Source organism: Coccinella septempunctata, chromosome 7 (assembly GCF_907165205.1).
Source record: "Coccinella septempunctata chromosome 7, icCocSept1.1, whole genome shotgun sequence".
Lineage (NCBI taxonomy): Eukaryota > Metazoa > Arthropoda > Insecta > Coleoptera > Coccinellidae > Coccinella > Coccinella septempunctata.
The window spans coordinates 11,330,023-11,357,922 of NC_058195.1; the positions used below are offsets into that span (position 1 = coordinate 11,330,023).

Genomic DNA, 27,900 nt, shown 5'->3' on the forward strand with positions numbered 1-27,900 from the left:
GCAGTGAGAGGAAATGGGTATCTCTCAAAGGAATTGATGAACAATTACAAGAATATTGAATTCATCAACAAAATTCATCTTGTAAATGGAAGTCTATACAGGATGTGTCGTTGACTCGTACAAATATTTTGACAGTGGTTTCTTGAGGTCAAAAGGAACACTTTTTTCCTTAACCATTTTTTCCGATTCGGCTCGGTTCAAAAGAAACAGGCTATTGAATAACCATGAAAAAATGTTTTTTCAGTTCTATCTCACAAACGGTTTCATCGAATGAAATGAATTTCGAATTATAGTTTTCCATTTATTTGATGAATCATTTTCGAACACAAGATATTACCCACGTCTTCTAGATTTCTCATTATGACCATTACGTAACATAAAAATTCCAAAAATTCAAAGAACCCAACTCTTGAAACTAAGTTGAGAGCTATCTGATGTATAATTTATTGTTTTGTAAAATGAAAGTATTCCTCATTATTTCTCGTACAAGGCGCCGATTTCGAGTAATTTTATATTCAAAAAGTATCTGTGAAATTTGAAAAATTGGGTACTTTGTATTAGATCCACGGATGTGTAGTATCACAGGTTTAGCTAGTTATTCTGAAGGTAATTTTGTTATTCCAGGGGTGGAACCTCTCATAATGAAAATTAAAATGGCTATATCTTTTATCAGGGCCGAATCGGAAAGATGGTATAGGTAAAAAGCGTTTCCTATGACCTCAAAAATCTACGGTTAGAATATTTGTACGAATCAAAGACTCACCCTGTATAGTAATTACCCCATAACCCCCTTGTAGAGATGCCATTGAGCTGGAATCAGTTGATTAATAGTCCAATTATGGAATACTCCACTGGCCATTGCAATGTGATATTCTCTGTCATTGAGGATCGAGGTAATATGAATTTGCCGAATTTGAAATTAAACTACACCTCTCTTAAAAATCCAAAATGACTTCCTGCGTGTCAAAACCTTCAGATTTAATTTTGGATGGATTGCTGCTCATATTATATTCATGTGTACATCGATAAACAGAAAAACCAGTGTGGTAAATCCGAGTTTCGTAAGGGAACACAAATCCAAAGACTAATATTGCAAAAATTTTCGCAAGAAAGTTATTTTGGCTGTAACAACATGCTTTCACCCTTTTCTATTCACCTAAAACCCATTAATCTTTGAAATTTTGAAAAGTTGTCTTTGTCCCCCATTATATTCCAAATAATTTTTCGTGTTCATTTTCAAATTATAATTAGAAAATTGGCGTTGCAGGTGTTTTCTAAAAATGGAGTCCTCAAATCTTGAATCTCATGAAAAAATTGCAAAGGTCAAGAAATTTTTTCACATAACAGCTTAACAATAAATTCTTACAAGAAATTCAAATAGGTTATTGTTAAGTGAGTCGATCCAAAGACATTGTAGCCCAGTAAAGAGCGCCTTCGTATAACCATATTCTGAAATAAAAAAAGACTTTTTTAGGAGCGCAAAGAGGGCCTTGTAGCAAAAATCAAATCGAGAATCTGTAAACAAATTTTCTTCCAATAATTTCGGGACACTCTGTATAAAAAGATGCAAAATTATCCTCAAAAGGAAACTTTCAGTTGATTTTCATTTTATTTGATCAAGTATAAAATTAATAGAAAATGTACAAATTTTGATATCCCCATTGTGAACGGTTTATGTGATAATACTTCAAAACCATTCGTTCACACACAAACTAAGGAGCAATATTTTTCTCAGAAAGCAATTGAGAGAAAAGTTTTACTAAGGTCTTCTTGCTCGGTCTCAATAAATTCTTCAGGAATATGGACGATGTAATATCTATGAACCTTTGTAACCTTCACATAGGTTAGATAAAAATTCTCTTTCCGCATCCTCAGATATTATAAGGCCAGTTGTCAGCGTGATGATGGATTCTTTTCTGATAGAGCATATTAACAGGAATAATTTCTCCCCCACATAACTCTCACAATTTCCAACCGGAATCAGCGAGATCTCTGTCCCAATTTCTGGAGAATGTCTATGGAAATAACTTTGATTGATTAACCGCCAATCTGATCTGGAACTTCGAAACTTTCAAAGTAACGTTTGGGAGCGTTAGCTGAATACATGGTGTCCACACTAAAGCCAGGATAGTCTCATGAAGAGAAAACTCTTTTGACATCATGCATGTTAACACTTTTATAGCCTTATTTCATCAGTATATTAACATCACACCATTCCAAATTCCAACATTTCGATGAGGATGAGAAAAAACTGTTCTAAACTTACCTCAGTAGTATTCCAAACTGAAGAAATTAATATCTCAATAATCCTCAGATGAGCCTCTCTTAATTAACATGACGAATAACCTGTTGTTTCCAAGAAAAATCTATGAATAGTCCTGAATAGACTCCTTTGTTCGCCTTCTCTACATTCCAACGTAAAAATTAAAGGGAAGAATAATAAATCACTCTATTGAAATTCCGATCTCTATCGGAAGGAAGGAGCTTATACTCTTATAAGCTCTTTTTCATCGTGTCCACAACGGGCAAATGTGGTGAAAATAGAATCACCTACGTGGTAACGTTGAACCACGCTTTATCTTTCTTTCGTCCCCCGTGTTTGCGAGCCTCTGGATTGTTTATATTGGACAAGATAGGACAGGTAACGGATTACAGAGATGTAACAGGAATAGGTGAGTAGGGAGATTTTTTTCTAGTTTGGATACGATTTTTCATTGTATCATTTGGGAGGTGTCTCCATCTAACCAGTTGAAAGATTGATCAGTTTCTTATTTATTGCAGTTGCGATTTACATTTTCATTGTACATATACGAGGATGTATTGATATCTAGTTAGCCTAGACCAGTTCCATGCATAAAAAAAATATTGCGTTACCATAGCAACGAACAATAACTCATTACAAGTGTCAGTGTGAAGTTTGAGGTCAAAAAAGTAAACCAGAGTTACGCAATAAATTGAATGAAAGAAGATGTCCACCGAAATTGTGAAAATCGAACAATTGGAGTATGGAGTCATCTTCAAGTACCTGTATTTAAAAGGGTTAAGAGGTAAGCAGATTTACGAAGATTTGCTTAATACCCTTGTTGATCAATGTCCTTCGTATGCGACCAATTGGACTGCAAGCTTCAAAAGAGGTAAATTTTCCATTGAAGATGCTGACCGATCAGGAAGGCCAGTTTCTGTGTCAGTCCCCGAGAATATCGATGCAATTCATGACATATAGTCAATTTGGACATGAGAAAAATTGCTGCCAGAGATTACTATTCGACATTACTGACCACTCTACGGGAAAAAATTAGAGAGAAAAGACGCGGAAAGCTAACCAAAGGTGTTTTGTTTTTGCAGGACAACGCCCCTGCACACAAATCTCATGTTGAAATGCAAAAAATTCGTGATTTAGGGTTTGAATTACCAGAATACCCCCCTTATTTACCACATTTGGCTCCATCCGACTATTATTTCTTTCCTCAACTGAAAAAATGTTTAAAAGGTCGTATATTTTCTTCCAACGAGGAGGAAATAAAAGCTGTAGTGGTTTGCAGAGCAAGAAGAAACTTTTTTTTGAAAGGTCTATAGATGTTGCAGGTTCGCTGTAATAAATGTATCCAATTCAGAGGAGAATATGTTGAGTAATAAAATATTTTGACATCGAAATTTTGTTTGGTTCTATAGTAGGCTAAGAATTTTTCAATATATTCTCTATATCATCCTATCAGAATTGCCGTTATGTATCGTAAATTAAAATAAAAATTTTCAATTTTATGATAAAAAAGAATTTCAGATAACAACAAAAGCCACGTATAAAGAGAAATTTACACGTGATCTCTATCACTCGTTGAGCAGTTTATTTAGAACGCTACCACAGTACCACACTGTTAAGTGAGCTGTGACAGTACAAACAGCGAAAGGATAGCTTTATTTTTCATATAAAATAGTGGACGACTTAACATTTCGAAATATATCTTGCCTCTTAATTTTTATCAAGGAAAACATGAGAACGATTCCAATTTTTGTTAGACCATATCTCAAAAAGATAACATTTGAATCTACAGGGGAGTCTTTTACTCGTACAAATATTTTAACAGCAGATTCTTGAGGTCAAAAGAAACAGTTTTTTTCATACCATTTTTTCTGATTCGATAAAAAGATATAGCTGTTTTAAGTTTTCATAATGAGCTGTGATACCCCTGGAGAAACAAAATTACCTTCAGAATAACTAGCTCAATCTGTGGTACTAAACATCTGTGTATCTTTCAAACAGAGTTGTATTCAGCCAAAAGTACCAATTTTTCAAATTTAACAGATACTTTTTAATTTTTGAACATCAAATTACTCGAAAACGCCTCATTATACGAGAAAATATGAAGAATACTTTTATTTTACAAAATGTTCAAATATTCATTAGATGGCGCCCGACTTAGTTTCAAGAGTTGGGTTCTTTGAATTTTTGGTATTTTTATGGTGCGTTATGGTCATAATAAGAAAACTGGAAGACGTGGGTGATATCTTGTGTTCGAAAAAGATTCAATAAATAAAGGAAAAATTATATTCCGAAATTCATTTCATTCGATAAAACCGTTAGTGAGATAGAACTAAAAATATCATTTTTTATGGTTTTCCAAGTGTCTGTACCCATTAAAACGAGCCGATTCGGAAAAAATGGTAAAGGATAAAAGTGTTTCTTTTGACCTAGACCTAGAGAATCTACAGTTAAAATATTTATACGAGTCAAAGACTCACCCTGTATATTTCTACACGAAATATTGATGTTTTCGGACAAAGAATAATCTCATTGATTTTCGTCGCAACTTCACTAATACACCCTGTAGATTTGATCAAAATAATAACTCTTATGCCATGGGAAAATAACTGTGGAAACTTTATGGGAAATTTAGATTTTGTACATTTTTTGTTCCCGAAATTCCGTTCCCAAGGTGACCTAATGTACCCCAAATATCCAACCATGGTGTGATGACCTTTGACCTCTCCCACGACACCGTCGGCCTGCAATTCGATCCAATAACTCCGAAAGCCCCTTCGTAGATCATCTGTTTTTTCAGGGTAAACGAAAACAAAGTGAAAACTGACCGGTAAAAACAAGACTGACGTATTATCATCCGGATTATTCTGTCTGTGACGTATCGATTCCTGTACAAAGGGGCGCACTAGTGGGCACTCAACAGGGAAATCTGATCTTGACCTTGATTCGGGTTTCCTCGTTAGAGTGTTGGAGTTGGAGAGTACTTTGATCCCACAGGATGCCCTCGGGAAGGCATACCGCTCCGGCGGTTTTTTGTGTTTGTTTAGTGTTAACAATCGATGAGAGGTCCTCAGAGGTTATTCATCTTGAGGAACGAGGAAGACTAAAATTACGTAATTTGCACCATTAGTTTCATGAACTAGACACTTGTAAAAATTCAAGCAGACTCTGGGTAACTATTAAAGGTTACCCACATAACATAAACGAAATATAACTGACAAAGGAACTGCAACACCCAGAAGGAGCTGCTTAAATTTTAATTTTTTTTTTGGTAAAACATAGATAGTATAGCAAGGAGTAAATGATTAAAATTTGGAAAAAAAATCGTGAACGTTTTTTCATACAAAAATTTTTTGTTATTTAAATATTGTAGTCGTTTTTTGCAAATTTTTTAAATTTTACAACAAACCAGCAGTTCGAGGAGATCCAAAGTCGATGTTTAGTTGTTGTTAAAATGCCTAGAGTACCTGTACGCAGAATTTATCGCCAGCTGAGGAGCTAAGTGAATTTGAAAGAGGTCGAATTATTGTTCTACGGGGCTGTCATTTCGAGAAATCGCTAACCGTACGAACAGAATTCCAACTACTGTTATGAGATGTTGTCGAGCGTGGTTTGAGAATGCCCAAAATCGAAGAAGAGTAGGCACCAGACGTCGAAGGGGCACAAATGAAGTTCAAGATCGACTTAAGGCCATTAGAGACCGATTTGCGACAACTCGATCTTTGGCTGATGAGTGGTTAGGAGAACAAGGCCATCCTGTAACTGTCCAAACGGTTTACCGCCGTATAAGGTCTTTTGGACTGCAGCATTATCGACACTGTTGTTATGTTACCTCTTACGGTTGAGCATCGACGGCAACGATTACAGTGGTGCAGAGAACGACAACATTGGAATGTGGAATGGCATCAGGTGGTCTTTTCTGATGAATCTCGATTCTCCTTGGGTGCATATGACGGCCGAAGAAGGGTAAGACGACGTCGAGGAGAAAGACGTGAACCTCATTTTGATGTTGAGCGTCATGTACACCGGACAGTAGGCGTTATGGTATGGGGTGCTACTGCACATGGAATTAGGTCAACTTTAGTCTTTATTCAAGGTAACATGACAGCGCTGCGTTACCTTCAAGAGATAGTGGAGCCATATGTTCTCCCTTACCTTAACCGGTTCGAGAATCCAACATTTCAGCAAGATAATGCTCAGCCTCATGTTGCCAGAGTTAGTTAGTTAGAAGCGACCCATGTGAATCTTTCGCCATGGAAGCCCAGATCCCCCGATCTTTCGCCCATAGAGCATGCTTGGGACATCATGGGTAGAAGGCTTGGAAATTTACCCAAGCCCCCACGGACTTTGGCAGCTCTGAGACATGAAGTGCAGGTAGTTTGGGATAGTATCCCTCAAGAAGAAATAGACCTTCTTGCATCAATGCCAAGACGTGTTGGGAAGTGTATAGATAACCGCGGTGGACAAACACATTATTAACAAATTATATAAAAAAATTGTAAACCCTTTGTTTTTTTTCTCCAAATTTTAATCATTTACTCCTTGCTATACTATCTGTGTTTTACCAAAACAAATTTGAAATTTAAACAGCTCCTTCTGGGTATTGCAGTTTCTTTGTCAGTTAGATATATTTATACACCCACAAAATATGGTCCTCATGACATTCAATAGTTCTATTGAAAAAAAATTACTTATTCCTTCAGGTGCATGATATTTGTTGTGTGGTCCTTATGTTCAATAATGGGCTACTGCAACTCATCTGAATTTGTGTAGTGTCAATTGTGAATTAATTATCACAAGTTCAACCTACCAACTTGAACAATATTAGTGGGAAATGGGACATATGCCATTGTCTTCGTCTGGGTTTCGATCTGGGGAGGATTGAACGGGGTCTCGTTTCCTACTGTGTGGCACTCGAGTACCTCTACTCGATAATACTCAGAAGCGACTACCTTTATTTAATTAGAGTCCATCAATTCCAACCGTTTTTTCATCGGAGAAGGAGCTGTGTTGCTCTGACGAAGTCAAATGAGACCGAAACCATGGTCAGAATCTGCTCTTTCCCTGTAGAATCTCTAGTTTTAATAAATTCTCTAATCTACTAGGTATGTATCTATATGTTGTCACTCTAAAGCTCTGTCCAGCTGACTGTTGTTAACCGTATGTAGACACATGTACATACACATAATCGTTTTCTGATTCCCTTCATATATTATAACATGTACCTACACAAATTATCCACCTCAATTTTATAGCAGTGAATTATTATTCAGTTGCGTACTCATTCAATACAATAACAATCATAAAAACCAAACAAGAACGAATAAGGTATCTTTTTATTGCGCCTTCCTAGGAGCAATTTCCACATTTATCAAGATTATTCGTTCTTAAAACTGACAAAATAACTTCTTCGTTTCATACCCGCCCGGCAAAAGAAGAGATAACTTGCGCTTTGAGCCGAAAGCTCCCAACGTATTTTCTATTGTGTAAGGATTAGTCATGTGCATGACCTCTCCATTCTATACCGTTTTAGGGCCTTGGTGTGGAATGTTATGAGCAAGGGTTGATATTTGAGGTGAATTTTTTCAGTCCAAACATATAAGTTTATAAAGAAAATTTTATTACGTTATTATGTTGAATATAGAAACTTTAACATTACATGAAATTCACAAATAAACATGAATTACCGCGTCCAGTAAAAATGATCTGATCTTTTACTTTTTTTGTTCAAAAATGTGTTGGTAGTCTAGCGTTTCTGAATCTACTGAATGTACCTTTACTATAAATGACATGGCTTCATGGCTGGTCATCAATTTATTTGAATATGAAAGAATAACATATATAATGTACTAGCTGACCCGGCAAACCTAGTTTTGCCATTTAAATTATTTCTAGGGTAGATAATAATAACTAACTCATCGTGATTCCTCGATTGGTCGTAAGAAAAAGGAATGCCTTTTTTTCTGTTCTGTACAATTTTTTTTGGGAATATTTTGTTATATAAACCTTGCCCTAACAATAATAAACACAACAAAAAAAGAATTGTCCAATTTGGTGCGATCGTTTGAACAATAAAGCATTTTGAAGTAAACCATAGATCCTCTTTTATTAATATAGATATGTACCTACTTTTTGAAGGCGAGTCCTTTCTTAGCATAAGATAGATCTCGCCTGAATCATCAAAAATCAGCAACACAAAAGTTTCAAATAACGAAGTTGGAAAAATCTCCGATCATACACTACTGCCCAAAAATTGAATCAAAGTTTCAGTATTGTTGTACATAATACCAAGTGGAGAAGAGTTGTTCGCGTACACGTATTGCACATACACACAAAATGTGGTCCTCATGATACTTGGCTCAAAAAACAAATCAATTTTTTGTAGGTGTATATGTTTTTTTGGGGTCGGTATGTGCGACAATGGGCTATTGCAACTCCTATGATGTTGTATCAATCATGTATTAATTTGTCACAAGATTACCTAACAGGCGCAACTTGCTGGTCTGCAATATCACAGCAATCCCATCGCTTGCCTTACCCACCGCAGACATTCATTATTCATTCATTGCTGTATCCCGATACCAAGAATAAATCTACAAAAAGACTCAACAACAAAACTATCGGTGCGATCAAACTTATAATTTCTTTCTACTTGCGACTGTGTGCCCTCCTGTGACTGAAGAGACCCAACCGTGACCTACAGATCCTGTCACACTCCGGGCATGGATAGTCACCAACCAGATCTGTCTAGTTGTTCCCTGTTATGATTGGCATTAACTGATTTGAGGGATTGATGCAGTATATATATGCTTAAACCGCTTATAGTGGCCTCCTGGTTTCCGAGCTCCCTCTGTGAATTCGCCATACAGAGCTATTTTGGGGAGTCTTGTGTCTTTCATCCTCAGAAAGTGGCTGCTCCATCAGAGTCGGGCCCTCGTTACTTGAGTCTCAAAATTGTTATACAACTCGCGCGCTGCAAGACGCATTAGGGACATTAAACAGCTCGCTAATGCTTTGACGGACATTTGACAAAAAAATTCCTCAACCTTTCATTGCTAACCTAATTGCCACGTTGCCGAATAGAATAAGGAATGCCGCAGACATGCAATTTTTAGTTTTGCAACTGTTTAGTTGCAGAAGTGAGTACAATGCATTTATATGGAGCCGCGCAGACATGCAACTGAAAAGTTTTGCGATCGAATAGTTTGATCCTCGTCACAAACTAAGCGATTGCGTATGTGTACGCCTTCGAACCGCTTGCAATCAAACTGTTGCGCAACTGAGCATGTCTGCGGCAGGCCTAAGAGCACTACGAAGATCTAGAGGTTCCCCACCTGATATTGAACCTTGATTTCGAGGTGTTTATGACAGAAAGAAACCTTTTTTAAGCCTGCAGACCCCGTTAGATAGAATCTTTATTTTGTTCGATTCTTTACTATGTTGTCGCACTAAAGCAGTCTTACTGTTGCCATTTCAGGCAGTTTAACCATATGTAAACACCTTACTTAAAACATCGATTCTATTTCCCTTCATATGAAATTATTCACTTCAATTGAATAGTGTACCTATATATATATATATATATATATATATATATATATATATATATATATATATATATATATATATATATGTATGATATGACCCTAGATCGTGTGTTATCGAAGGGCCACGAAAAAATCGTTCTTTGAAGCGAGTGGGCACAGCAGTAATTAATAAAACCATCAGAGGTTGTTGATGACTGCGCAAGCGTTAGATAGGCGCAGACAAGTTCGGACTTGAGTAATACACTACAGTATGAATCCGAAAAAAGTTCTCTCATTATATACGAGGATATATATGTGCACCAAATATATATCTACCGATTCAAGTATCTTTTACTTTATTGAAAATAATCCCAGTAACAGTTACTGAGTATCAGAACAGGATACAGTATAACAAATACCCCAAGTATTTGTTAGGAGTATTGCCCACTTTTTTGGCACATCAGTTTGTCTCGTCTTTTTTTTCAAACTGAATAAAACACACGAATGAAGTAAAAGGTTTCTGATATATATATATTCAAACTTAATAGACGATAATAAATCCATAACTAAATCACATTTTATTCATACAGGTTCTAGGGAAACTGTCGATAGTGTTCTCATTAAATCTATGACAATAAACTTAAATCGAGATAGTCGAACGTTTCAAAGCCCAACAGTTATTAACAATTCACAATGATAATTTACAACTCTGATAGCTTTCACTCTCCGAATAATCCTACCTTGTGATCCAATATCTTCATTTTTAGAAAAAATATACTTTAGAAGCATTTTTAAAACCTAACAAGTGACGAAGGAACTCTAGAAAGAGATTGACAATCTATTATCCCCCGTTCATCAGTTTTTCCAATCGCACTTTTAACGCTAACTTCTCTTCTCGGATATCGGCTAACTCTTGACTCAATTCTTGGCACAACCTCAATAGTACAGTATTTTCCTCCTGCATTTTCTGGAAAACGTCCCATTTGAGTTTCTCTTCATTCGATACGGGACTATCCTTGCCTTTATTTGGCTTCCTATATACTTCGAACGCACCATGTCTCCTCGGTCCTGTCTCTTCTGAAGTTTCTGGCGCAGAAAATTGGGCAAACAGTTTTTTCCTCTCTGCTTCATATACACTACCCGGAAATACTCCTTCTTGAACGTTTTCATACTTCTCAAACTGCTCGAAGTTTGCAAACGAAGCTTCTGCTTCCTGATTATCGACTGGGGCTGAAACAGCTTGATCACCTTCAGACCGTTGATTCATCAACTTCTTCGACGAATTAATACTGGGACTAACCCTCGGCGGTACAACTGGAACCTTAGTCAGACGATTCAAATCCAACGAAGAACTCCTTCCGTGAGTTTTGAATGATCTTGGAGGGGGCGGTGGCGGTTTATCCTTCTTTGGAGGCGGAAAAGCAGGTAAACTGACAGGGCCTTCTTCAACGCTACTCTGATTTGTCGGAGGAGGAGGTATGGCCCCCTTCACTACAATCTTTTTGGGTTGCGGCCTTTGAATAGCACTGTTCTGGGTTTGAGAATTAACGTTGCTTGAATTTAAATTATGTCCTATTGTTAAACTGTTACTATCTGAAAACTTAGATGGACTTGGTCCATCTGAAATCTCCCTGGTTTCATCGTTCGATGTTCCCGGATTCTCTGGCGTTAACCTCAGAGGTTTCGGGTGCAATATCTTCGGATCCTTATCGAGGGAGACCTTCTGGAAATCGAAATTGACGGGTTTGGGTCCTGGGGAAGCAATAGAACTGGTGGGGCTCTCAACGAACTTGGTCCACTCTTTGGCAGTCTCCTTAGTTGGGGGTGGTACTGGCGGTGATAATATCGGTTCAGTTTCCGGACTGGGAGACTTCGGATTTTCATTATTTCCAGGTATCAAACCTGAAAAACACATATTAGTTCAAACAAATTTTGGTTCAATCAATTCACTCACCTGGTGGTAGAACATCTGGAATCTCAATATTATTCCTCTTCAAAACGACCAAATGCATCGCAGTCATGAACTCCTGCAAACTCAGGGCTCCATCCTTTGTGACATCAGCTAGCTGCCAAATTTTCCTCAATGTATGAACAGGTAAACGGGATTTTTCAAAGAAGGTCCTGGCTACCGGCCCAGGCAACAATGCTGTAAGATCTGGTTGAAGCGTCTTAAACTGCTTTATGTAATAGGTACATTGTTCTGGTGTAATAGTCCAAACATCATCCATTACTTCAGTCTCATCTTCGCTGCTATGTTTGTCAGACAACTCCTCCTCTGTACCTGAAAAATTTAAGATATTTTCAACTTTTAAGTCTTCATATTCATAATTAGTAGAAAAAAAGTCAACTCCATGCAATCAACATAAAATATCAGACACCCTGTATAGTGAATGAGAATATTCAAAGTTGATTTCATTCCTACAATAGTCAATCCCTATTTAATATCGAGACTGTTATCAATAAAAGAGGAAGGTAATGATAAACCTGCATGAGTAACATAATCCTGAAGTTGTATAAATAAAAGATAATGTTACAATTCATTATTCCATTTTTATCTCATTGCCATGGAATGTTGGGAAATAAAAAAATAGTATAAATTGATAAAAAAATTTGTTACAAAATAATTCTTCACTCAATGTACCCAGTAAAGGAAAGACAGAACTTTTGACTTATGAAGGTGAAAAATTCACAAGAAATAAATTATGAATTATTCAAAAGTGAAATGTTTTGCACACCATTTTCTAACAACTAATTTGAACACAGTTAGTCCTCACCTAGTAGTTGTCTCTGCTCCTCTGAAATTAATCCTTGCCAACCTCTGCCAGCCCAATTCCTATCCTGTACACTATTTGTGGGTGTTGGACTATCAGAAGCTGTACTTGAAACTTCTGGCGATCCATTTCTGTTCAGACTTAAGGTATCACTATCGAATTCCGAATCAGTACTTGTCGTATCTATGTGTTCCCTATATACATTCAAATCATTACTCAGTTCTATCAAATCAGGAATAGGACTCTCATTTCCTAGATTATTCCATGTAAACTTTGGCAAAGGCAAATCTATGTTGGCTGTAACTAAATCACTACTCAAACTTCTATTTGACTGATAGGCTGCCACTAACTTAAGAGCAGAGAAAAACTCTTTCTTATTTAAATTAGCCGTGGATTGGTTCCAACATATTATTTCGGATATCTAAAATAAGAATTAGATTAAGAGCTTGAATTCAAGGAAAAAAATTCAAAATTAGGAATGAATTAGGATGCAGAGTAGTCATAGTTATAGGAGATTGCAAATGCTAATTAGAAATTCCATATTCATTACATTGGACAACTCATAACATGATTTGAGCATAATTCTTTAATTAGTGGTTATTGAGTACTACAGATTAGGAAGAACTCAATCTCATGGAATACATCTTTTCAGAAATAGTTTTTTTATAGTACTTTTTCTAAAAAGAGTACAAGCAGAGTTACTGAAGCCGAAAATGAAGGTTTTTACCTCGTCTATTATATGCTCAGGTACATTTGCAGACCTAATAAGTTCAATAGTTTTTAAAACAGAAGCTTTTTCCGAATTTTCCTCGTCGCATAATAAAAAAATATCTGAGAAGTATCTCTGTAAAGGTTCCGACAGCTGCAGTTCTTCCATTTTTGATTTTGACTCAAATAAATACTGACACTGACATTTCATTTGACATATAATCTACGAGCAGGATCAACCGCATACAACAACTGATCTACTATTTATTTGAACTTTTTTTTTTGCGAGAATTATAAATGTTTTTCCGTAAATTAAATGTTTATGCGAGGTGTGGCAAAGATTTATTGCATAATTGAAGTAAATTTACAAATTTTTATTAATACTCCCAGATCTGATTCATTATTTATTCTGCATTCTGTATTTCTTCAGTAGCTACAAGAAGCATAGAGTATGTGGGTGATTTAAGACCATACACCCGATTTGCCGATTTTGAATTTCGGAAAAACCGTTAAATCAAGGCTTCTAGATTTTTTGCTGCGAAGTGTTCTTTTCCAGTATGTGCGTTTCATCATTTGTGGAAACAATTTGAAACAGTAAGTTCAATAATATTTCAAGCTATTCATTCTAATGGATGTCATTTCGTTTGCGATACCTTTTATTCCTTTAGTATCCCTTTAAATTAAATAAACGAACTCAATTAACATCAAATATCGTATTGACGAATATGAAATTATTAAGTTTATTCAACAAATCACATACTTTTATCTACCTATTTCCACACAGGAAAACCTCAGATCTTACATGTTCATAGTTGCGGTAATCCACGTCTTTTCTGTGTAAAAAAAAAGTTTGAATACCTACATTAATTGCCTGTTTTTCATATTAGTTTTCGATGTGATTCTATTCTAGCAAGCTTCGAAATCTGTCTTGTGAGTTCATGTTATTTGTTGTATCTGCCTGTACTCCATCTTGTATGTCTTATTATATAAAGGGACTTAACATATTCTGAATAGTATGTATCTTTAGGTACCTATGTGATTGTTGCATTGAAAAATGATTAGTTGTATAATAACCATGAATAATACACATTGTCCTGGAACAACTTACCTGAATTTGCTTTCATTTAATTTCCAGAAAGAATTAAACATTCTTTAAAGTTTCAAGTCAAAAATGGTTGTGGATTCGATTGGGATTAACTGTATTATATACTTTTCTGTTACATACAGTATATCCCTAACAAAATTTGGTCCCAGATTCTCCAGACAAAATTTGGGGACCCCCAATGGGGTATTTTCCTAAATTTCAAAATATATATCAACGAAATCCTCATATCTCAAATATATGGAAAAGTATTTTTTTTTCTATTTTAACAGTTGTATTTTGCCTGTTTTTAATTACGGAAATTCACATCGCGGAGGCATTCTCCCAGAAACATTCTACGTCACTTTTACAATCCGGCATCGTTGGAACACTCATCAATGTTTCTCATCAAATTTTCTGATCTCCATATATTATTGCGTCTATGGTTGTGTATTGCCATCAATGACTCTCAAATAATTAGTATTACGAGAGAAAAATTCGTGAATCATTACATAGTTTACAGGTGGTAAATTTTCACTGCTTGCTTTTGAAAAATTCGACTCCATTTCCACAAGTTATAACAATCATACAAGAACGTTTAAAACAATGTCAGAAACTGTCATCGGTTTCAGGTAGATATAATTCTGTATCTTGGAACATAAATACATAAATGCATTTATGTTCCAAGTTCTATATAATATCCTCTTGATCAGTTCCGATGTTGTCGAATTCACAAAAATTACTAGACTCTAGTAAAGGCATTCTACGTCACAAGCTCTCACATATTTTTTTTTCAAAGGCTATATTTTTTTTCCTACTGAATTTTGAGTGGAACCTTTTATGTGGTGACTAACCAATGGAAAATGGTTTCCAAAAATAATTTTCAATTCTTTTTTTGAGTTTTAGGAAAATACCCCATTTTCTATTTTTGCCCGAAGCCCCCTCTTTTGCAGTTACGTCCTAAAAATGGAGACAGTAACTCCGAAAGACGAAGTCTCCTGAAAAAATGAAAATAGGAGTTTCCTTATTTTGTCTCGAAAATCTGTGACCAAATTTTATTGCTATAACTTCGGGATATTATACTTAAAAAAAAAAAGAAGTAGAGCAAATAAATCTAATGTGAGCTTTTTAAGAAGTTTTATATTCAGTTTTATCTAGAATATTTAGAGTATTAATATATTCAATTCAATACTCAATAGTTTTAGTAGAAAACTTTTCAGTTATATATACTGTATTATACTTACAATGATAGGGATTAGCGCAGGAAAACTTCGATGTTGAAATCGTTTATAAAAAGATCTTGTGGAATTGGAAATTGAAGATCGTATTTTGGGGAAAACTACCACAATTGATGGGGCAATTTAGGGGAAAAAGGGAACTAAAAAATATAGCTTCTAGCTTCAGTATTCTTTCATTCTTCCTTGCTCCCATAAAGTAAGTCAAGGTGGTGTGTTCTGTGCTTGCTCCCAAGCTAATTTTAACCACTGTACTACATTGGATGATTTTAAATTTGCATCTTTATTAAAACTTTGGCCAGTTTTTCATGGGGGCATTCGTAATTCCTTATGTTTCAACCAAGAATATCAGTCTGGTTTATCCATAAGTGATGTTGGGATTTACCACTAATTTCTCAGAAGGGAAGGTTTCTGAAATTGTAACAATGGAACAGATCAAGCAAAGGATATCTGAAATTCTGAAATAGGTACGCAATGTACCAATCATCCAATGACCATTTTACCGTCGGTTCGGAATATTTTCATGTTTTTAGTCCGGTTCAGGAAATAGGGGAAGTGTCTGCAGATGTTGGTCATTTGAATACAATTATGTCAGTTGAAGTTCCGAATTATACTTGCAATAAATTTTTTAAATTATTTCAAAGGATGCCGAAAGATGCCAGTGAATTCGAGAAACTCAGATGGTAGTTGGGTGGTTAAAAACCCTCATTCACGAAACATCAGGGCCGGACTAAGACTATTAGGCGCCTTTTATACATTATATTTTTTCGCTCCCACACGGAAATTAAATAGCCATATCTTTAAAATTACGAATGTTTTTGTAAAAACTAACATCGATCAAGAGAAAAAAATTTATAAAAATAAAATCCAGTAGGTACAAACAGGGCAGAAGTAGGTACTGAAAATCAGAATCAGAATCACTGAATTTGGTACATATAAGTTTTATGATATGGGAAATTTTATAGTGCTACGATTTTGGCAATAGACACTTTTTACTGGACCACAAAGTCTCGTGTTTGAATTCTTGCAATTTTTTCATGAAACACAAGATTTGGACAAAAATCTAAAAATGTGATTGAAGGCATTTCTAGATACGTATGGAATTCTACTTGTCGTTAATCACATTTTCAGATTTTTCAAGAGACAAGAAAGGGTTTCAATTGAAATTCTGCGTTCGATAGTTTTTCCGATAGAATATTTGGATAGCCCATAAATAATATTAATGGTTCAGAAAGACACTGTACAGGGTGGGCAAATTTCGATGTTTTAGCACTACAGTTTTTAAACCAGTGGAGATAGACAAAATCTGATACCCCATTCTCGTTCTATTTTTCTGAGAAACTAACAAGAATAGTAGTCATTTTTGGCCACCTTCTTTTGTTTTCGAGTTATAAGCGAAAATTGGAAAAATGGCGATTTCGAAATAAATGTACATACCTATATCTCCGCTAATACTGATGATAGAGCTCTCTGAAATTAAAACATGATACAGGCACTTTTTTAAGTAGAAACCAGTGGCGTGCTTGCCTTTTTAGCAGGATTTTTAATTTTGAAGCTATGACCCAAAGTTATGTTTTTTAACACTAGTTTTCTGTGCAATTTTTTTAAAGCTTAATTTTTATTCATTTCAAAAATTAATAACATCATATGATTTGCATCAATATAAATAATAGAAAATGGTTAAAAACCTTTTATCTCAATATTTCTATGGTTTCTACTTCTGATAAGAATGGAAAAATGTAGCATCCTATGACTACCACAGTCTCCTTCTATTAGTCCTTTCATTTCTATGCTTCTTACTCAATTTCTCCAAGATTCAAATTACGTGAAATTTGGTAAAAAGCAGAGAAAGAATGACATTGCCGGAGAGAGGCTTCTCTTGTTATAGGAAGCTCTATTTTTCTGTGCTCGTCAAAGGTTGAAACTACAGAAATATTGAGAAAAAAGGTTTTTGACCATTTTCTATTATTTATATTAATACAAATCATGATATATATTTTTGAAATCAGTAAAAATTAAGCTGTCAAAAAATTGCACCGAAATCTAGTGTTCCCATTTAAAAAAACATAACTTTGGGTCATAGCTTAGTAATTAAAAATCCTGCTAAAAAGGCAAGCACTCAACTGGATTCTACTTAGAAAAGTGCCTGTATAATGTTTTGATTTCAGAGCTCTATCATCAGTATCAGCGGAGATATAAATTTATTTCGAAATTGCCATTTTTCCAATTTTCGCTTATAACTCGAAAACAAAACAAGGTGGCCAAAAATGACTACTACCCTTACTAGTTTCTCAGAAAAAGAGAACAAGAATGGGGTATCAGATTTTGTCTATCTCCTCTGGTTTAAAAGCTGTGGTGCTGAAATATCGAAATTTGCCCACCCTGTACAACACGAATAAAGATCTTTTGGATATTTATTTCCTTTTTTTCACAATGACGTCTGAATATTGTTGTTAGGTAGGTACATACCAGAATTTACCCATTTTGTCGGTTTCCTGAATCATTTTAGGTCTGTTTTACTACCCCACAAACAAGGTTGTAATAATATTTTACTTGTAATTCATCCCAAAATAACACACCTACTATTCTAGGCCCCAGGGGCGTCCTAATGAGGGTTTAAAATCATTTCGAACTGGTTTAACATTCAAAATAATGCGTATTTTATGAATGGTACCTGCCGCATGACCACTGGGGTCTACCAAATAAGGTAAACCGTTTACTGAGCACCGATTCATCTGCAACCTTCGTCTCCCAGATAAATAAACAAAATAAACGATCCAGTTGAAATAATCGAAGGTGCACGTTGAAGACCAAACCTATTCTAATTTTCAACGGGGCCAGGGACACCTAGTCTTCACCTATACAACACGGAATCTATTCTTTTCTTATCACAATAACTCGCCTCTGCTCAAACCATCTCGAATCTCGCAAAATCCCAGTTTGAATATCGCCGCCACCTAGTATTTTTTTTCGAACGCGAAATCGTGTTGTTACGCAGTTAATTTTTAAATTTGGCAGTGACTATTCACCTTTGGAAGCTGTTTGTGTCGGTGCAGTGAGTAAACATTGAAATTGGTGCGATTTTACAGGTTCTGTTCTTTCGCTGTCATGAACGAGATGGACATGCAGCTGGCGAGAGCCATGGTGGCAGAAGAGAGGCAGAGATCTGCCTCCTCAACCCCGGGAGGTAGCCCAGTCTCTACCAGGAAAACCGTGATTTCGCAAGTCTTGGAGAAGACCAACATATTCAGGTAAGTCTACTGATATACAGATTTACTACTTTCATTCGTTGATGCGATATCGATAGTTTAGTTGGCTGTGCAAGTTTTACGTGTTGAGCTAACGCAGCCCGGGTAGCTCAGTCGGTAGAGCATTGGACTTTTAATCCAAGGGTCCAGGGTTCAAGTCCCTGCTCGGGCGTAACTTTTTTTCACGTCAGTTGTAATCAATGTAATTCAACTATCATTCATGATGGCAAACACGCGAATTATCGGAACGAAAATATGGAAAGAATGTCGCTCAATTTATTATTTATCAAAACGAATATTTATGAATCTGGCTTCATAAGTTGAGATTGTGTCCCTGTTGTTGAACCTTCGGTAGCTCAGTTGGTAGAGCGGTGGACTGTAGAGGAACTAGATAATTGACATCCATAGGTCGCTGGTTCAAATCCGGCCCGAAGGAAACTTTTTTTATTTACGGAATTCTTTGAACCTTTCGTTTGAAAGTGTTGAACAACCAATGAATGAGTGACGGAAAACGTGTAAAATCCAGGGGACTTCTCCATATACATAGATAACAAGAAATTTTGATGGAGTGATGAAAAGCTGTCAAATTGTGGATATAAATTATTCTTGTTGAAGACTATGGAAATGGATCAGAGTAGGAAAATATTCACCTACACCTACAATGGATGTTTCGATTAGTGGCAGTAGATAAGTTACTTGTGAAAGCAGGGTTATGGTCCGTAATTGTCATGCCATGCACTTCATAGCAGTTAGCGTCGTACTTGTCACTTGTCAGTTGTCGTTAGCGGAAACAAATTCAATAATTTTACATTCTGAATTGGGAGCTGACGTAGAGTTAAGAGCTTTTGCGCGCTTGTTCATAACCACTTCGGTCCTCAATCCAGGTACTGAACCGGAACGTTGCTGCTGCTGAATAACCTTTTTGGATTTTTATCCAAGCCAACTTTTAAACACAATTTTCGGTTCAAAATTCGAAAATTACATACAGGAGCAAGCGCGCAAAAATGAGAACGAAAATTCTAAATAATGGACTGAAAGGACAGGTGGCTACTCCATTTGTCAGAATATAAGCAAGGTAGCTGTGGCTACAGGTCATTTCACGAAGTTTCTGGAAATGTTCACCTCATTTTCAGGAATTAGACATACAGACATACTGTATATGGTCTGACGAATTACAGAATAAAGAATATAATATACGGACCATACCCCTGATCAGGAATTATGAGATAATTTTATGCGGCATCTCATCTAATCAATATTTCACTCAATTCACAGTTTTCCTGGAAACTCCAAAATCGAATTGAAAATTATTTATGGAAAACATTTTCTATCAGTTTTTCACCAGCTCAAAATTGGGCTAGAAAGAAATTGAACCTTTGAAACATTCGAATAATCAGAATTTTGTGCAGTAGAATGAATTTACTAGGTTCTAGTAATTTTTGTATATTATGGCTGATAAAGTAAAATATTAAACAAGCATATATAGATGACGATATATATTTATATAAGAGAGACATGAGGATTTCAATTATCTATATATAGTTTGAAATTTGGGAAATCAGCAGATTGATTGATCAATAGCCAAAAAGTGAGCAGATGATTCAATTAATTGTACCGGTTGTTCTTTCTAAATTATTTTTGGCTCTTCTGATTGACAGCTGACAGTTGTAATGCAAAGTGGAAGAAATAATGTGAGATGAGTTTTTCACTAATTTCTGCTGATATTTTTTCTGACTATTATGAATTTGTCGTTTCCAGTTCTTCAGTTCTTATTTTCAATTTTTCAATATTATTTTTGTTTAGTACCTCATCGAAATTGGTTTAATGCATTTGCTCGAAAGTAAAGATTATGTGAGATGCCTTTATGAGATCTTTTTTTTTTCTATTTTTGTGGTTTAAGTGCGATGCTACTATGAAACTGTCGTTTTCAGTTCTTCAGTTCTTATTTTTAATTTTTCAATACTTATTATTTTTGTTTAGTACCTCATCGAAATTGGGTTAATGCATTATGCTACATCTAGCATAAAGATTATATGAGATGTCTTCATGTGATCTTTTTTTTTTCTTATTTTTTTGTGAAGTATCACCCCTGACCAATTGTCCTTTCATTAATTTCGTGGGTCATGTGTGATGCTATTATGAATCTGTTTTTTCATTTTTTTTTCAATTTTTGTGAAGCACCCCATCTGATCGATTGAGATGCATCTATGCCGTCACTTGCTATTCTTTTTATAATTTTTTTTCGCTGATTGTTTCATCTTATTGTGAGAGAAAGTGAATATCATGTGGGATGCCTTAAAGATTCTGTAATTTTAATTTTTTTTTGGTGGGTATTGTTTTCACTGCTGAATGATTTGCTGCATTGGTAAATCATATCAAAAAGTGAATTTCAAGATACCTCGATGAACTTGCTTTTTTAGTTTTTGGAATAATTTGGAGAACAAATGAGATAAACGGATAATCATGTAAACTGAATGCAGCTTCAACTCCTGAAATGCCTAATCTTCTTTGTTTTCAAGACAAAGTTGGCCGGAGTTTGGAAACCGATAATGAATTGTTTGTGGTATATTTAGTGTTAAATGGTGTGAGTGAAGTGGTAAGGTTGCCAAAACACTTCATCTTGCATATTTCTCGAAATTGTGCATTATTATATTATTGTTTCTTCACGTCGAGGGTATGAAAACTATTTTTTGTGAGTGGAATGTGAAAAGGATGTATAATTCAGATTGGGAGATGTAGCTCATCAGTGTAGCGCCTATAGCGTTCTGTCGATGAATACGTTTATAGATCGCTGTAAAGATACCCATCCGAAGATTCGACCATTGATGAAAAATATTAATTATCAAAAAAGATATGAAAAAATTACTGAGGAATACATACAAGCATAAAGAATGTGATTGAACAAAAATGAAAATATGAGTATCAGTGAGGAAGAAAGTAGGAACATATTGAAGTGTGTAGCTCAATTTAGGACCTAAAATAAGAAATATAATTAAAAAATAATCCTCCCCGGCGGGGAATCGAACCCCGGTCTCCCGCGTGACAGGCGGGGATACTCACCACTATACTACATACAGAACTATAGGTTGCAAGAACAAATAAAGAGAACCCGCTACGAAATAAATGGAGTAGAAAAGGTGGACAGCAAGAACGTACACAGGATAACAAGAGACCTGAATCTGGTACGTGAACTGGACGCAATACATCATTGTCCAGTGAAACTTGGAATCCTGGTGATAGGCAGCTATGGGGAGGTGATAAGAACGGAGGAAAACGAACACCTCAAAAACATTATGAAGTCAATGGGAATCAGTGAGAGGGAGTGGACTATTTTGCTAAATAAGTGTTCATACAGCGTGGCAATGTCAACAAGCCAAATCCTTATGAAGAGAATGAAAGAACACTGAAATGTATATATTTATTTAGTTAGTTGTAATTTCAATGTAGATCTGTGATATTTAGGCTTAAGAAAATAATTAGTTACCTAGTGTCATAAGTATCCTATTAGTCAGGAGATGTATGTATTAGGAGTTTGTAAATAAAGTATACTACCGAGGATTTGTGATTATACTGCGGAAAAATGTGACATTCAAAGCCCCAAGCAAGAATTTGGGCTATACGATTCTCGCATATCCAACCAATGTTTCAATATTGAAGTATACGAAGAAACATTCTCTGCCTCGCTGATCTACAAATGTAACTGTAAAGGTCGGTCCACACTACTCGTGCTCGTGTAATTCGGGTGGCTTACGATATGGTACGATACATGGATATGGACGATAACTGGAGCCTACAGACAGCGCGCGAGCCTGTGGCTTGAGTGGCTCTGCTTGTCGTCGCTAAGCTCGTCGAGCTGCTCGAGGTATGTGGACGAAAACAAGCGAGTCAAAGCTTGACTAGCATCTGAGATAATGTGGACAATGATAGTAAAAACAAGGCTGCGAGTCAGACGAGCCTTATCAGCCTACTAGGCAAGCCCAAGATCGTCGAGAGCACAAGCACAAGTAGTGTGGAACTGCCCAGAGGATAGTTCGCTGTGAAGTTTTAACCCATCCGCAAATTCGACCATTGATGAAAAATATTAATTATCAAAAAAAGACATGAGAAACATACTGAGAAATACATACATTCATAAAGAATATGATCGAACAAAAATGAAAATATGAGTAGCAGTGAGGAAAAAGGTAGAAGCATATTGGAGTGTGTAGCTCAATGTAGGACCTAAAATAAGAAATATAATTAAAAAATAATCCTCCCCGGCGGGGAATCGAACCCCGGTCTCCCGCGTGACAGGCGGGGATACTCACCACTATAGAAATTTTATATTTTATATATTTTATATTTATATTTTCTTGTGTATCACTGTATTTTAGTTTTTTGACAGGTATTTATGTGTTTACAGTTGTTTGTATTATGAGCTGTGATATATGTTTGTATTATACACATGAATTCCGCAGGAGTGCACACTCTCGAGTATCTGGGGGCGACTGGCATCAGATATGTCTCAGAAAAAGACGACAGTACACTGTTAGTTTCATAAGTACCATTATAATTAATAGTAATGCAATGTATGAGACTGTAACAGACAAATAAAACTATACTACCGACGAAAATAATAAAACAAAATCTGCCAGAATGGGCGATTCCACCAGAACAATTGGCTAGAGAAAATATATGGGGCACTGTGCACGGATTCCTGCTAGATAAGAGTATATCCCAGTTAGCAAAGTTGAGAAGAACCAAACACTATTCAGCGTGGTATGATTTTAGTAGAGCGTTCGATTCAGTCCATCATCGAGACTTGAAAAGACTTATAGACTGTCTACCAATTAATCTCGGGATCAGAGTATTGTTGAAAAACATGATGTCTAAGTGGACAATAAGAGTTAGAGTTGGAAAGATGATGACCAAAGAGATCTCTATTCGAAGGGGCCTGTTCCAGGGAGACCCAGCATCCCCGTTATTCTTCGAGTTGATAACAGGGGGTCTCATCAGTCATATAAAATCTGACAAACAAATAAATAGGACTTCAAAAGGGAAACATAAACTGATAGCATTCATGGATGACTTCAAATGCCACGGTCCTAACAAAAAATCCCTGGAGATGATAACAAGAGAGCTGGAAGAGGGAGCAGCGGAGATTGGGCTGGAACTGAACAAGGCAAAATGTGGATACTATACAAGAGATCTCAATAATCAGGAGGACAACGACTCAGCTCCATTCTTGCCGGAAATAAGAGAGGGTTATAAATACTTGGGGTTGCACCAGTTGGAGAGGGACACCATCGAAAATTATGAAGATATCGAGAAGAAGATCGAGATAAAAGTGCAAGAGATTTCCAATTCTGACCTGACAACACCACAGAAGATATCGCTAATTAACACCACGGTGAATCCAGCAGCCAGCTATGTATTAGGCAACATTTACACCGCTGAGAAAAGATCTTCTACCCTTAAGAAATGTAGGGAAATAGATTGTAAAATAAGAAAGATTTTAACCGAGAACAACATCAAAGGTAAAACTCAATCGAATGCACGGTTATATTTGTCAACCCAAAAAGGGGGTTTGGGACTGCGACCTATAGAACTGGAGGTCGAATTGCAGTTCATAAGAAAAGGGATATATTTACAGAAACATTCAGAAATGAAAGATGCCCTTAGGTCATATCAGGCCCTCAAAAACTCAGGCTGGAGAAACCCGATATCTGATTTCGAATATGTTTTGGAAAAATACGACATACAGAAAGATTTACCAGAAGAAGTGGAACTCAAAAAGTGCACAAGAGATATCATCAACAAGATAAAGCACAAACACCAATTGGCGACAGAAAAGGAATGGTCATCTAACCTCTCTTACGCGAAAAATGTTCTCAAGGAGCCCAACATCCTGTTCCCGGCCAATTCATCACCCAACATGGATAGCTGGCGTCTGAGTGTTCTGCTCTCTGCGGCCGAGGAACAACTGCACGGTCTAGGGGCAAATCCGAGCAACAGGAGGAGATGCCAACTGGGCTGCGAAGCGGACGAAAATTCATACCATGTAGCCTGTGCCTGTCCTACTCGTGCCATAACAACGAGGCATGATTTCGTCGTCCACTGGGTGCTCAAGACTCTGCTGAGGGGATTGGGTGCCCCTTACGAGTTGGAGCGTGGCCTTCAGTTCGGAAAGGCTACCCTATGCTGCGGAATTCGTAACCTGGAAATTAAAGCTGGACACAAAATCTTAACCGGGAAAAAGCTGTACCACAACAAACCAGACATAATGGTCAAAACATCAGACCCGGAGAAAATCTATTTGTTGGAGGTAGCAGTTTCGCACATACAGAATTTCAGACAGCAAGTAGAACTGAAGAGGGCTCGGTATGCAGTCAACTCCTCAAAAAAACTAGATTTTTCCAACTACAAAGAGGCGCAACGGGATCTTAATCTCGTCACTGAACTGGAGAACCTCTATAGATGCCCGGTGAAGCTGGGGGTCTTCGTCGTCGGCTGTTTTGGGGAGATCATTCATACAGAAGAGCATAACAACTTTTGCTCCATTATGAGAGAGATAGGCCTGGGAAAGAGGGATATACAAGTACTCAAAAACAAAGCCAGCTACTCCGTCGCAGTTTCCACCACCAATATGCTGATGCGGAGATTGAGGGATGGCAGAGATGGGTTGGTCCGAGACGCCACTTAGATATGAAAACACAGAACACACATAAAGTGTCACATATTTGTTTGTAAATAGTTATTTTTAGAATAGGATAATTTATGTGTAAATGTAAATATTAGAAAAATAAATGAATATACTACCGAGGATTTGTGATTATACTGCGGAAAAATGTGACATTCAAAGCCCCAAGCAAGAATTTGGGCTATACGATTCTCGCATATCCAACCAATGTTTCAATATTGAAGTATACGAAGAAACATTCTCTGCCACGCTGATCTACAACACACAGTGTCACATATTTGTTTGTACATAGTTATTTTGGAATAGGATAATTTATGTGTAAATATAAATATTAGAAAAATAAATGAATATACTACCGAGGATTTGTGATTTACTGCGGAAAAATGTGACATTCAAATCCCCAAGCAAGAATTTGGGCTATACGATTCTCGCATATCGAACCAGTGTTTCAATATTGAAGAATACGAAGAAACATTCTCTACCACGCTGATCTACAAATGTAACTGTAAAGGCCTGTCCACTCTTCTCGTGCTCGTGTAACTTTGGTGGCTAACGAGTGATATGGACGATAACTGGAGCCTACAGACAGCGCGCGAGCCTGTGGCTGCTCGAGGTATGTGGACGAAAACAAGCGAGTCAAAGCTTGACTAGCATCTGAGATAATGTGGACAATGATAGTAAAAACAAGGCTGCGAGTCAGACGAGCCTTATCAGCCTACTAGGCAAGCCCAAGATCGTCGAGAGCACAAGCACAAGTAGTGTGGAACTGCCCAGAGGATAGTTCGCTGTGAAGTTTTAACCCATCCGCAAATTCGACCATTGATGAAAAATATTAATTATCAAAAAAAGACATGAGAAACATACTGAGAAATACATACATTCATAAAGAATATGATCGAACAAAAATGAAAATATGAGTAGCAGTGAGGAAAAATGGTAGAAACATATTGGAGTGTGTAGCTCAATGTAGGACCTAAAATAAGAAATATAATTAAAAAATAATCCTCCCCGGCGGGGAATCGAACCCCGGTCTCCCGCGTGACAGGCGGGGATACTCACCACTATACTCTGCTTCATGTATCTGCAACGAATATACCACCCGGCATGACAATGTGGTGTATTGGACACTTAAAACGCTGCTGACGAGTCTGAGAGCCCCGAACAACTATATCAGGAATCTCCAGTTCGGACAAAGTACGTGTAGAGTAGAGTTCGAGGCAAACAACAGAAAAGTGAGTATCCAGGCAGGACAAAAGCTTTTGACTGAGAGGAGGCTTTATCACAACAAACCAGATATCCTTGTTAAACTCACGAATCCTAGCGAAATCTTCATCATCGAAGTGGCGGTCTCCCACATCCAGAACTGGAGGAATCAAGAACGCCTCAAAAGAACTAGGTATGCCGTCAATTCCGTGAAGCACATAACAGAATTCAACCTGTCAAACACCACCCGAGACCTCAACATTGTCACAGAATTGGGAGCAACCTACAGATGCCCAGTCAAATTGGCAATTTTCGTAGTCGGATGTTATGGCGAATTGATTGCGACCGATGAGCATAAACAGTTCTGTGAGATAATGAAGAAGAAACTACAGGTTTCCAATCGAAGCATGAGAAATCTCCTCAACCACGCGACGTACAGCGTGGCAGTCTCAACCAGCAACCTACTAATGAAGAGAATGAACGAACCTACTACCTGTGATAGATAAGAACTAGTCATATAGCAAAGATTGTTTGTTGTTTTTGTTATGTATATTTACTCATTGTTGTATTTATTATTGTTTGTTATATACTTATATGTGTTTACTCCCCTTTTGTCTGTGGACGGACGAACGACGCAGCCGGTGAATAGTTTTGTAAACATGTTTACAATAGTTTATTCGTTTTACTAGGATACACAGTTTAATGTATGTAGCGTAAAATGACATGAAATAAACGCTTAATATACTACCGAGGATTTGTGATTATACTGCGGAAAAATGTGACATTCAAATCCCCAAGCAAGAATTTGGGCTATACGATTCTCGCATATCCAACCAATGTTTCAATATTGAAGTATACGAAGAAACATTTTCTGCCTCGCTGATCTACAAATGTAACTGTAAAGGTCGGTCCACACTACTCGTGCTCGTGTAATTCGGGTGGCTTACGAGTGATATGGACGATAACTGGAGCCTACAGACAGCGCGCGAGCCTGTGGCTTGAGTGGCTCTGCTTGTCGTCGCTAAGCTCGTCGAGCTGCTCGAGGTATGTGGACGAAAACAAGTGAGTCAAAGCTTGACTAGCATCTGAGATAATGTGGACAATGATAGTAAAAACAAGGCTGCGAGTCAGACGAGCCTTATCAGCCTACTAGGCAAGCCCAAGATTGTCGAGAGCACAAGCACGAGTA

The 27,900-nt window shown here is 36.8% G+C and overlaps 2 protein-coding genes and 2 non-coding genes across 4 annotated transcripts in view; 3 read left to right on the top strand and 1 right to left on the bottom strand.

Moving 5' to 3' along the window:
* Positions 1-10,291: 10,291 nt before the first annotated feature.
* LOC123317249 (ralBP1-associated Eps domain-containing protein 1) lies at positions 10,292-13,463 on the bottom strand. Its single transcript, XM_044903682.1, has 4 exons — positions 13,285-13,463; positions 12,561-12,978; positions 11,741-12,067; positions 10,292-11,688 (listed from the first exon to the last, which is right to left on the bottom strand). The coding sequence occupies exons 1-4, from the start codon at positions 13,432-13,434 to the stop codon at positions 10,628-10,630; spliced, it is 1,956 nt and encodes a 651-aa protein (XP_044759617.1). The 5' UTR covers positions 13,435-13,463; the 3' UTR covers positions 10,292-10,627.
* A 5,150-nt stretch (positions 13,464-18,613) lies between these two features.
* LOC123316297 (NAD kinase-like) overlaps positions 18,614-27,900 on the top strand; it is a 62,064-nt gene continuing 52,777 nt past the window's right edge. Inside the window, exon 1 of the mRNA XM_044902305.1 lies at positions 18,614-18,832. Within this exon, the coding sequence (XP_044758240.1) occupies positions 18,690-18,832 (143 nt within the window). The 5' untranslated portion in view covers positions 18,614-18,689. The remainder of the gene's footprint in view (positions 18,833-27,900) is intronic.
* Positions 18,929-19,001, top strand: Trnak-uuu. The gene has a single exon. It is a non-coding gene; the product is annotated as a tRNA-Lys (tRNA).
* Positions 19,175-19,265, top strand: Trnay-gua. Its single transcript is given in 2 exon segments — positions 19,175-19,211; positions 19,230-19,265. It is a non-coding gene; the product is annotated as a tRNA-Tyr (tRNA).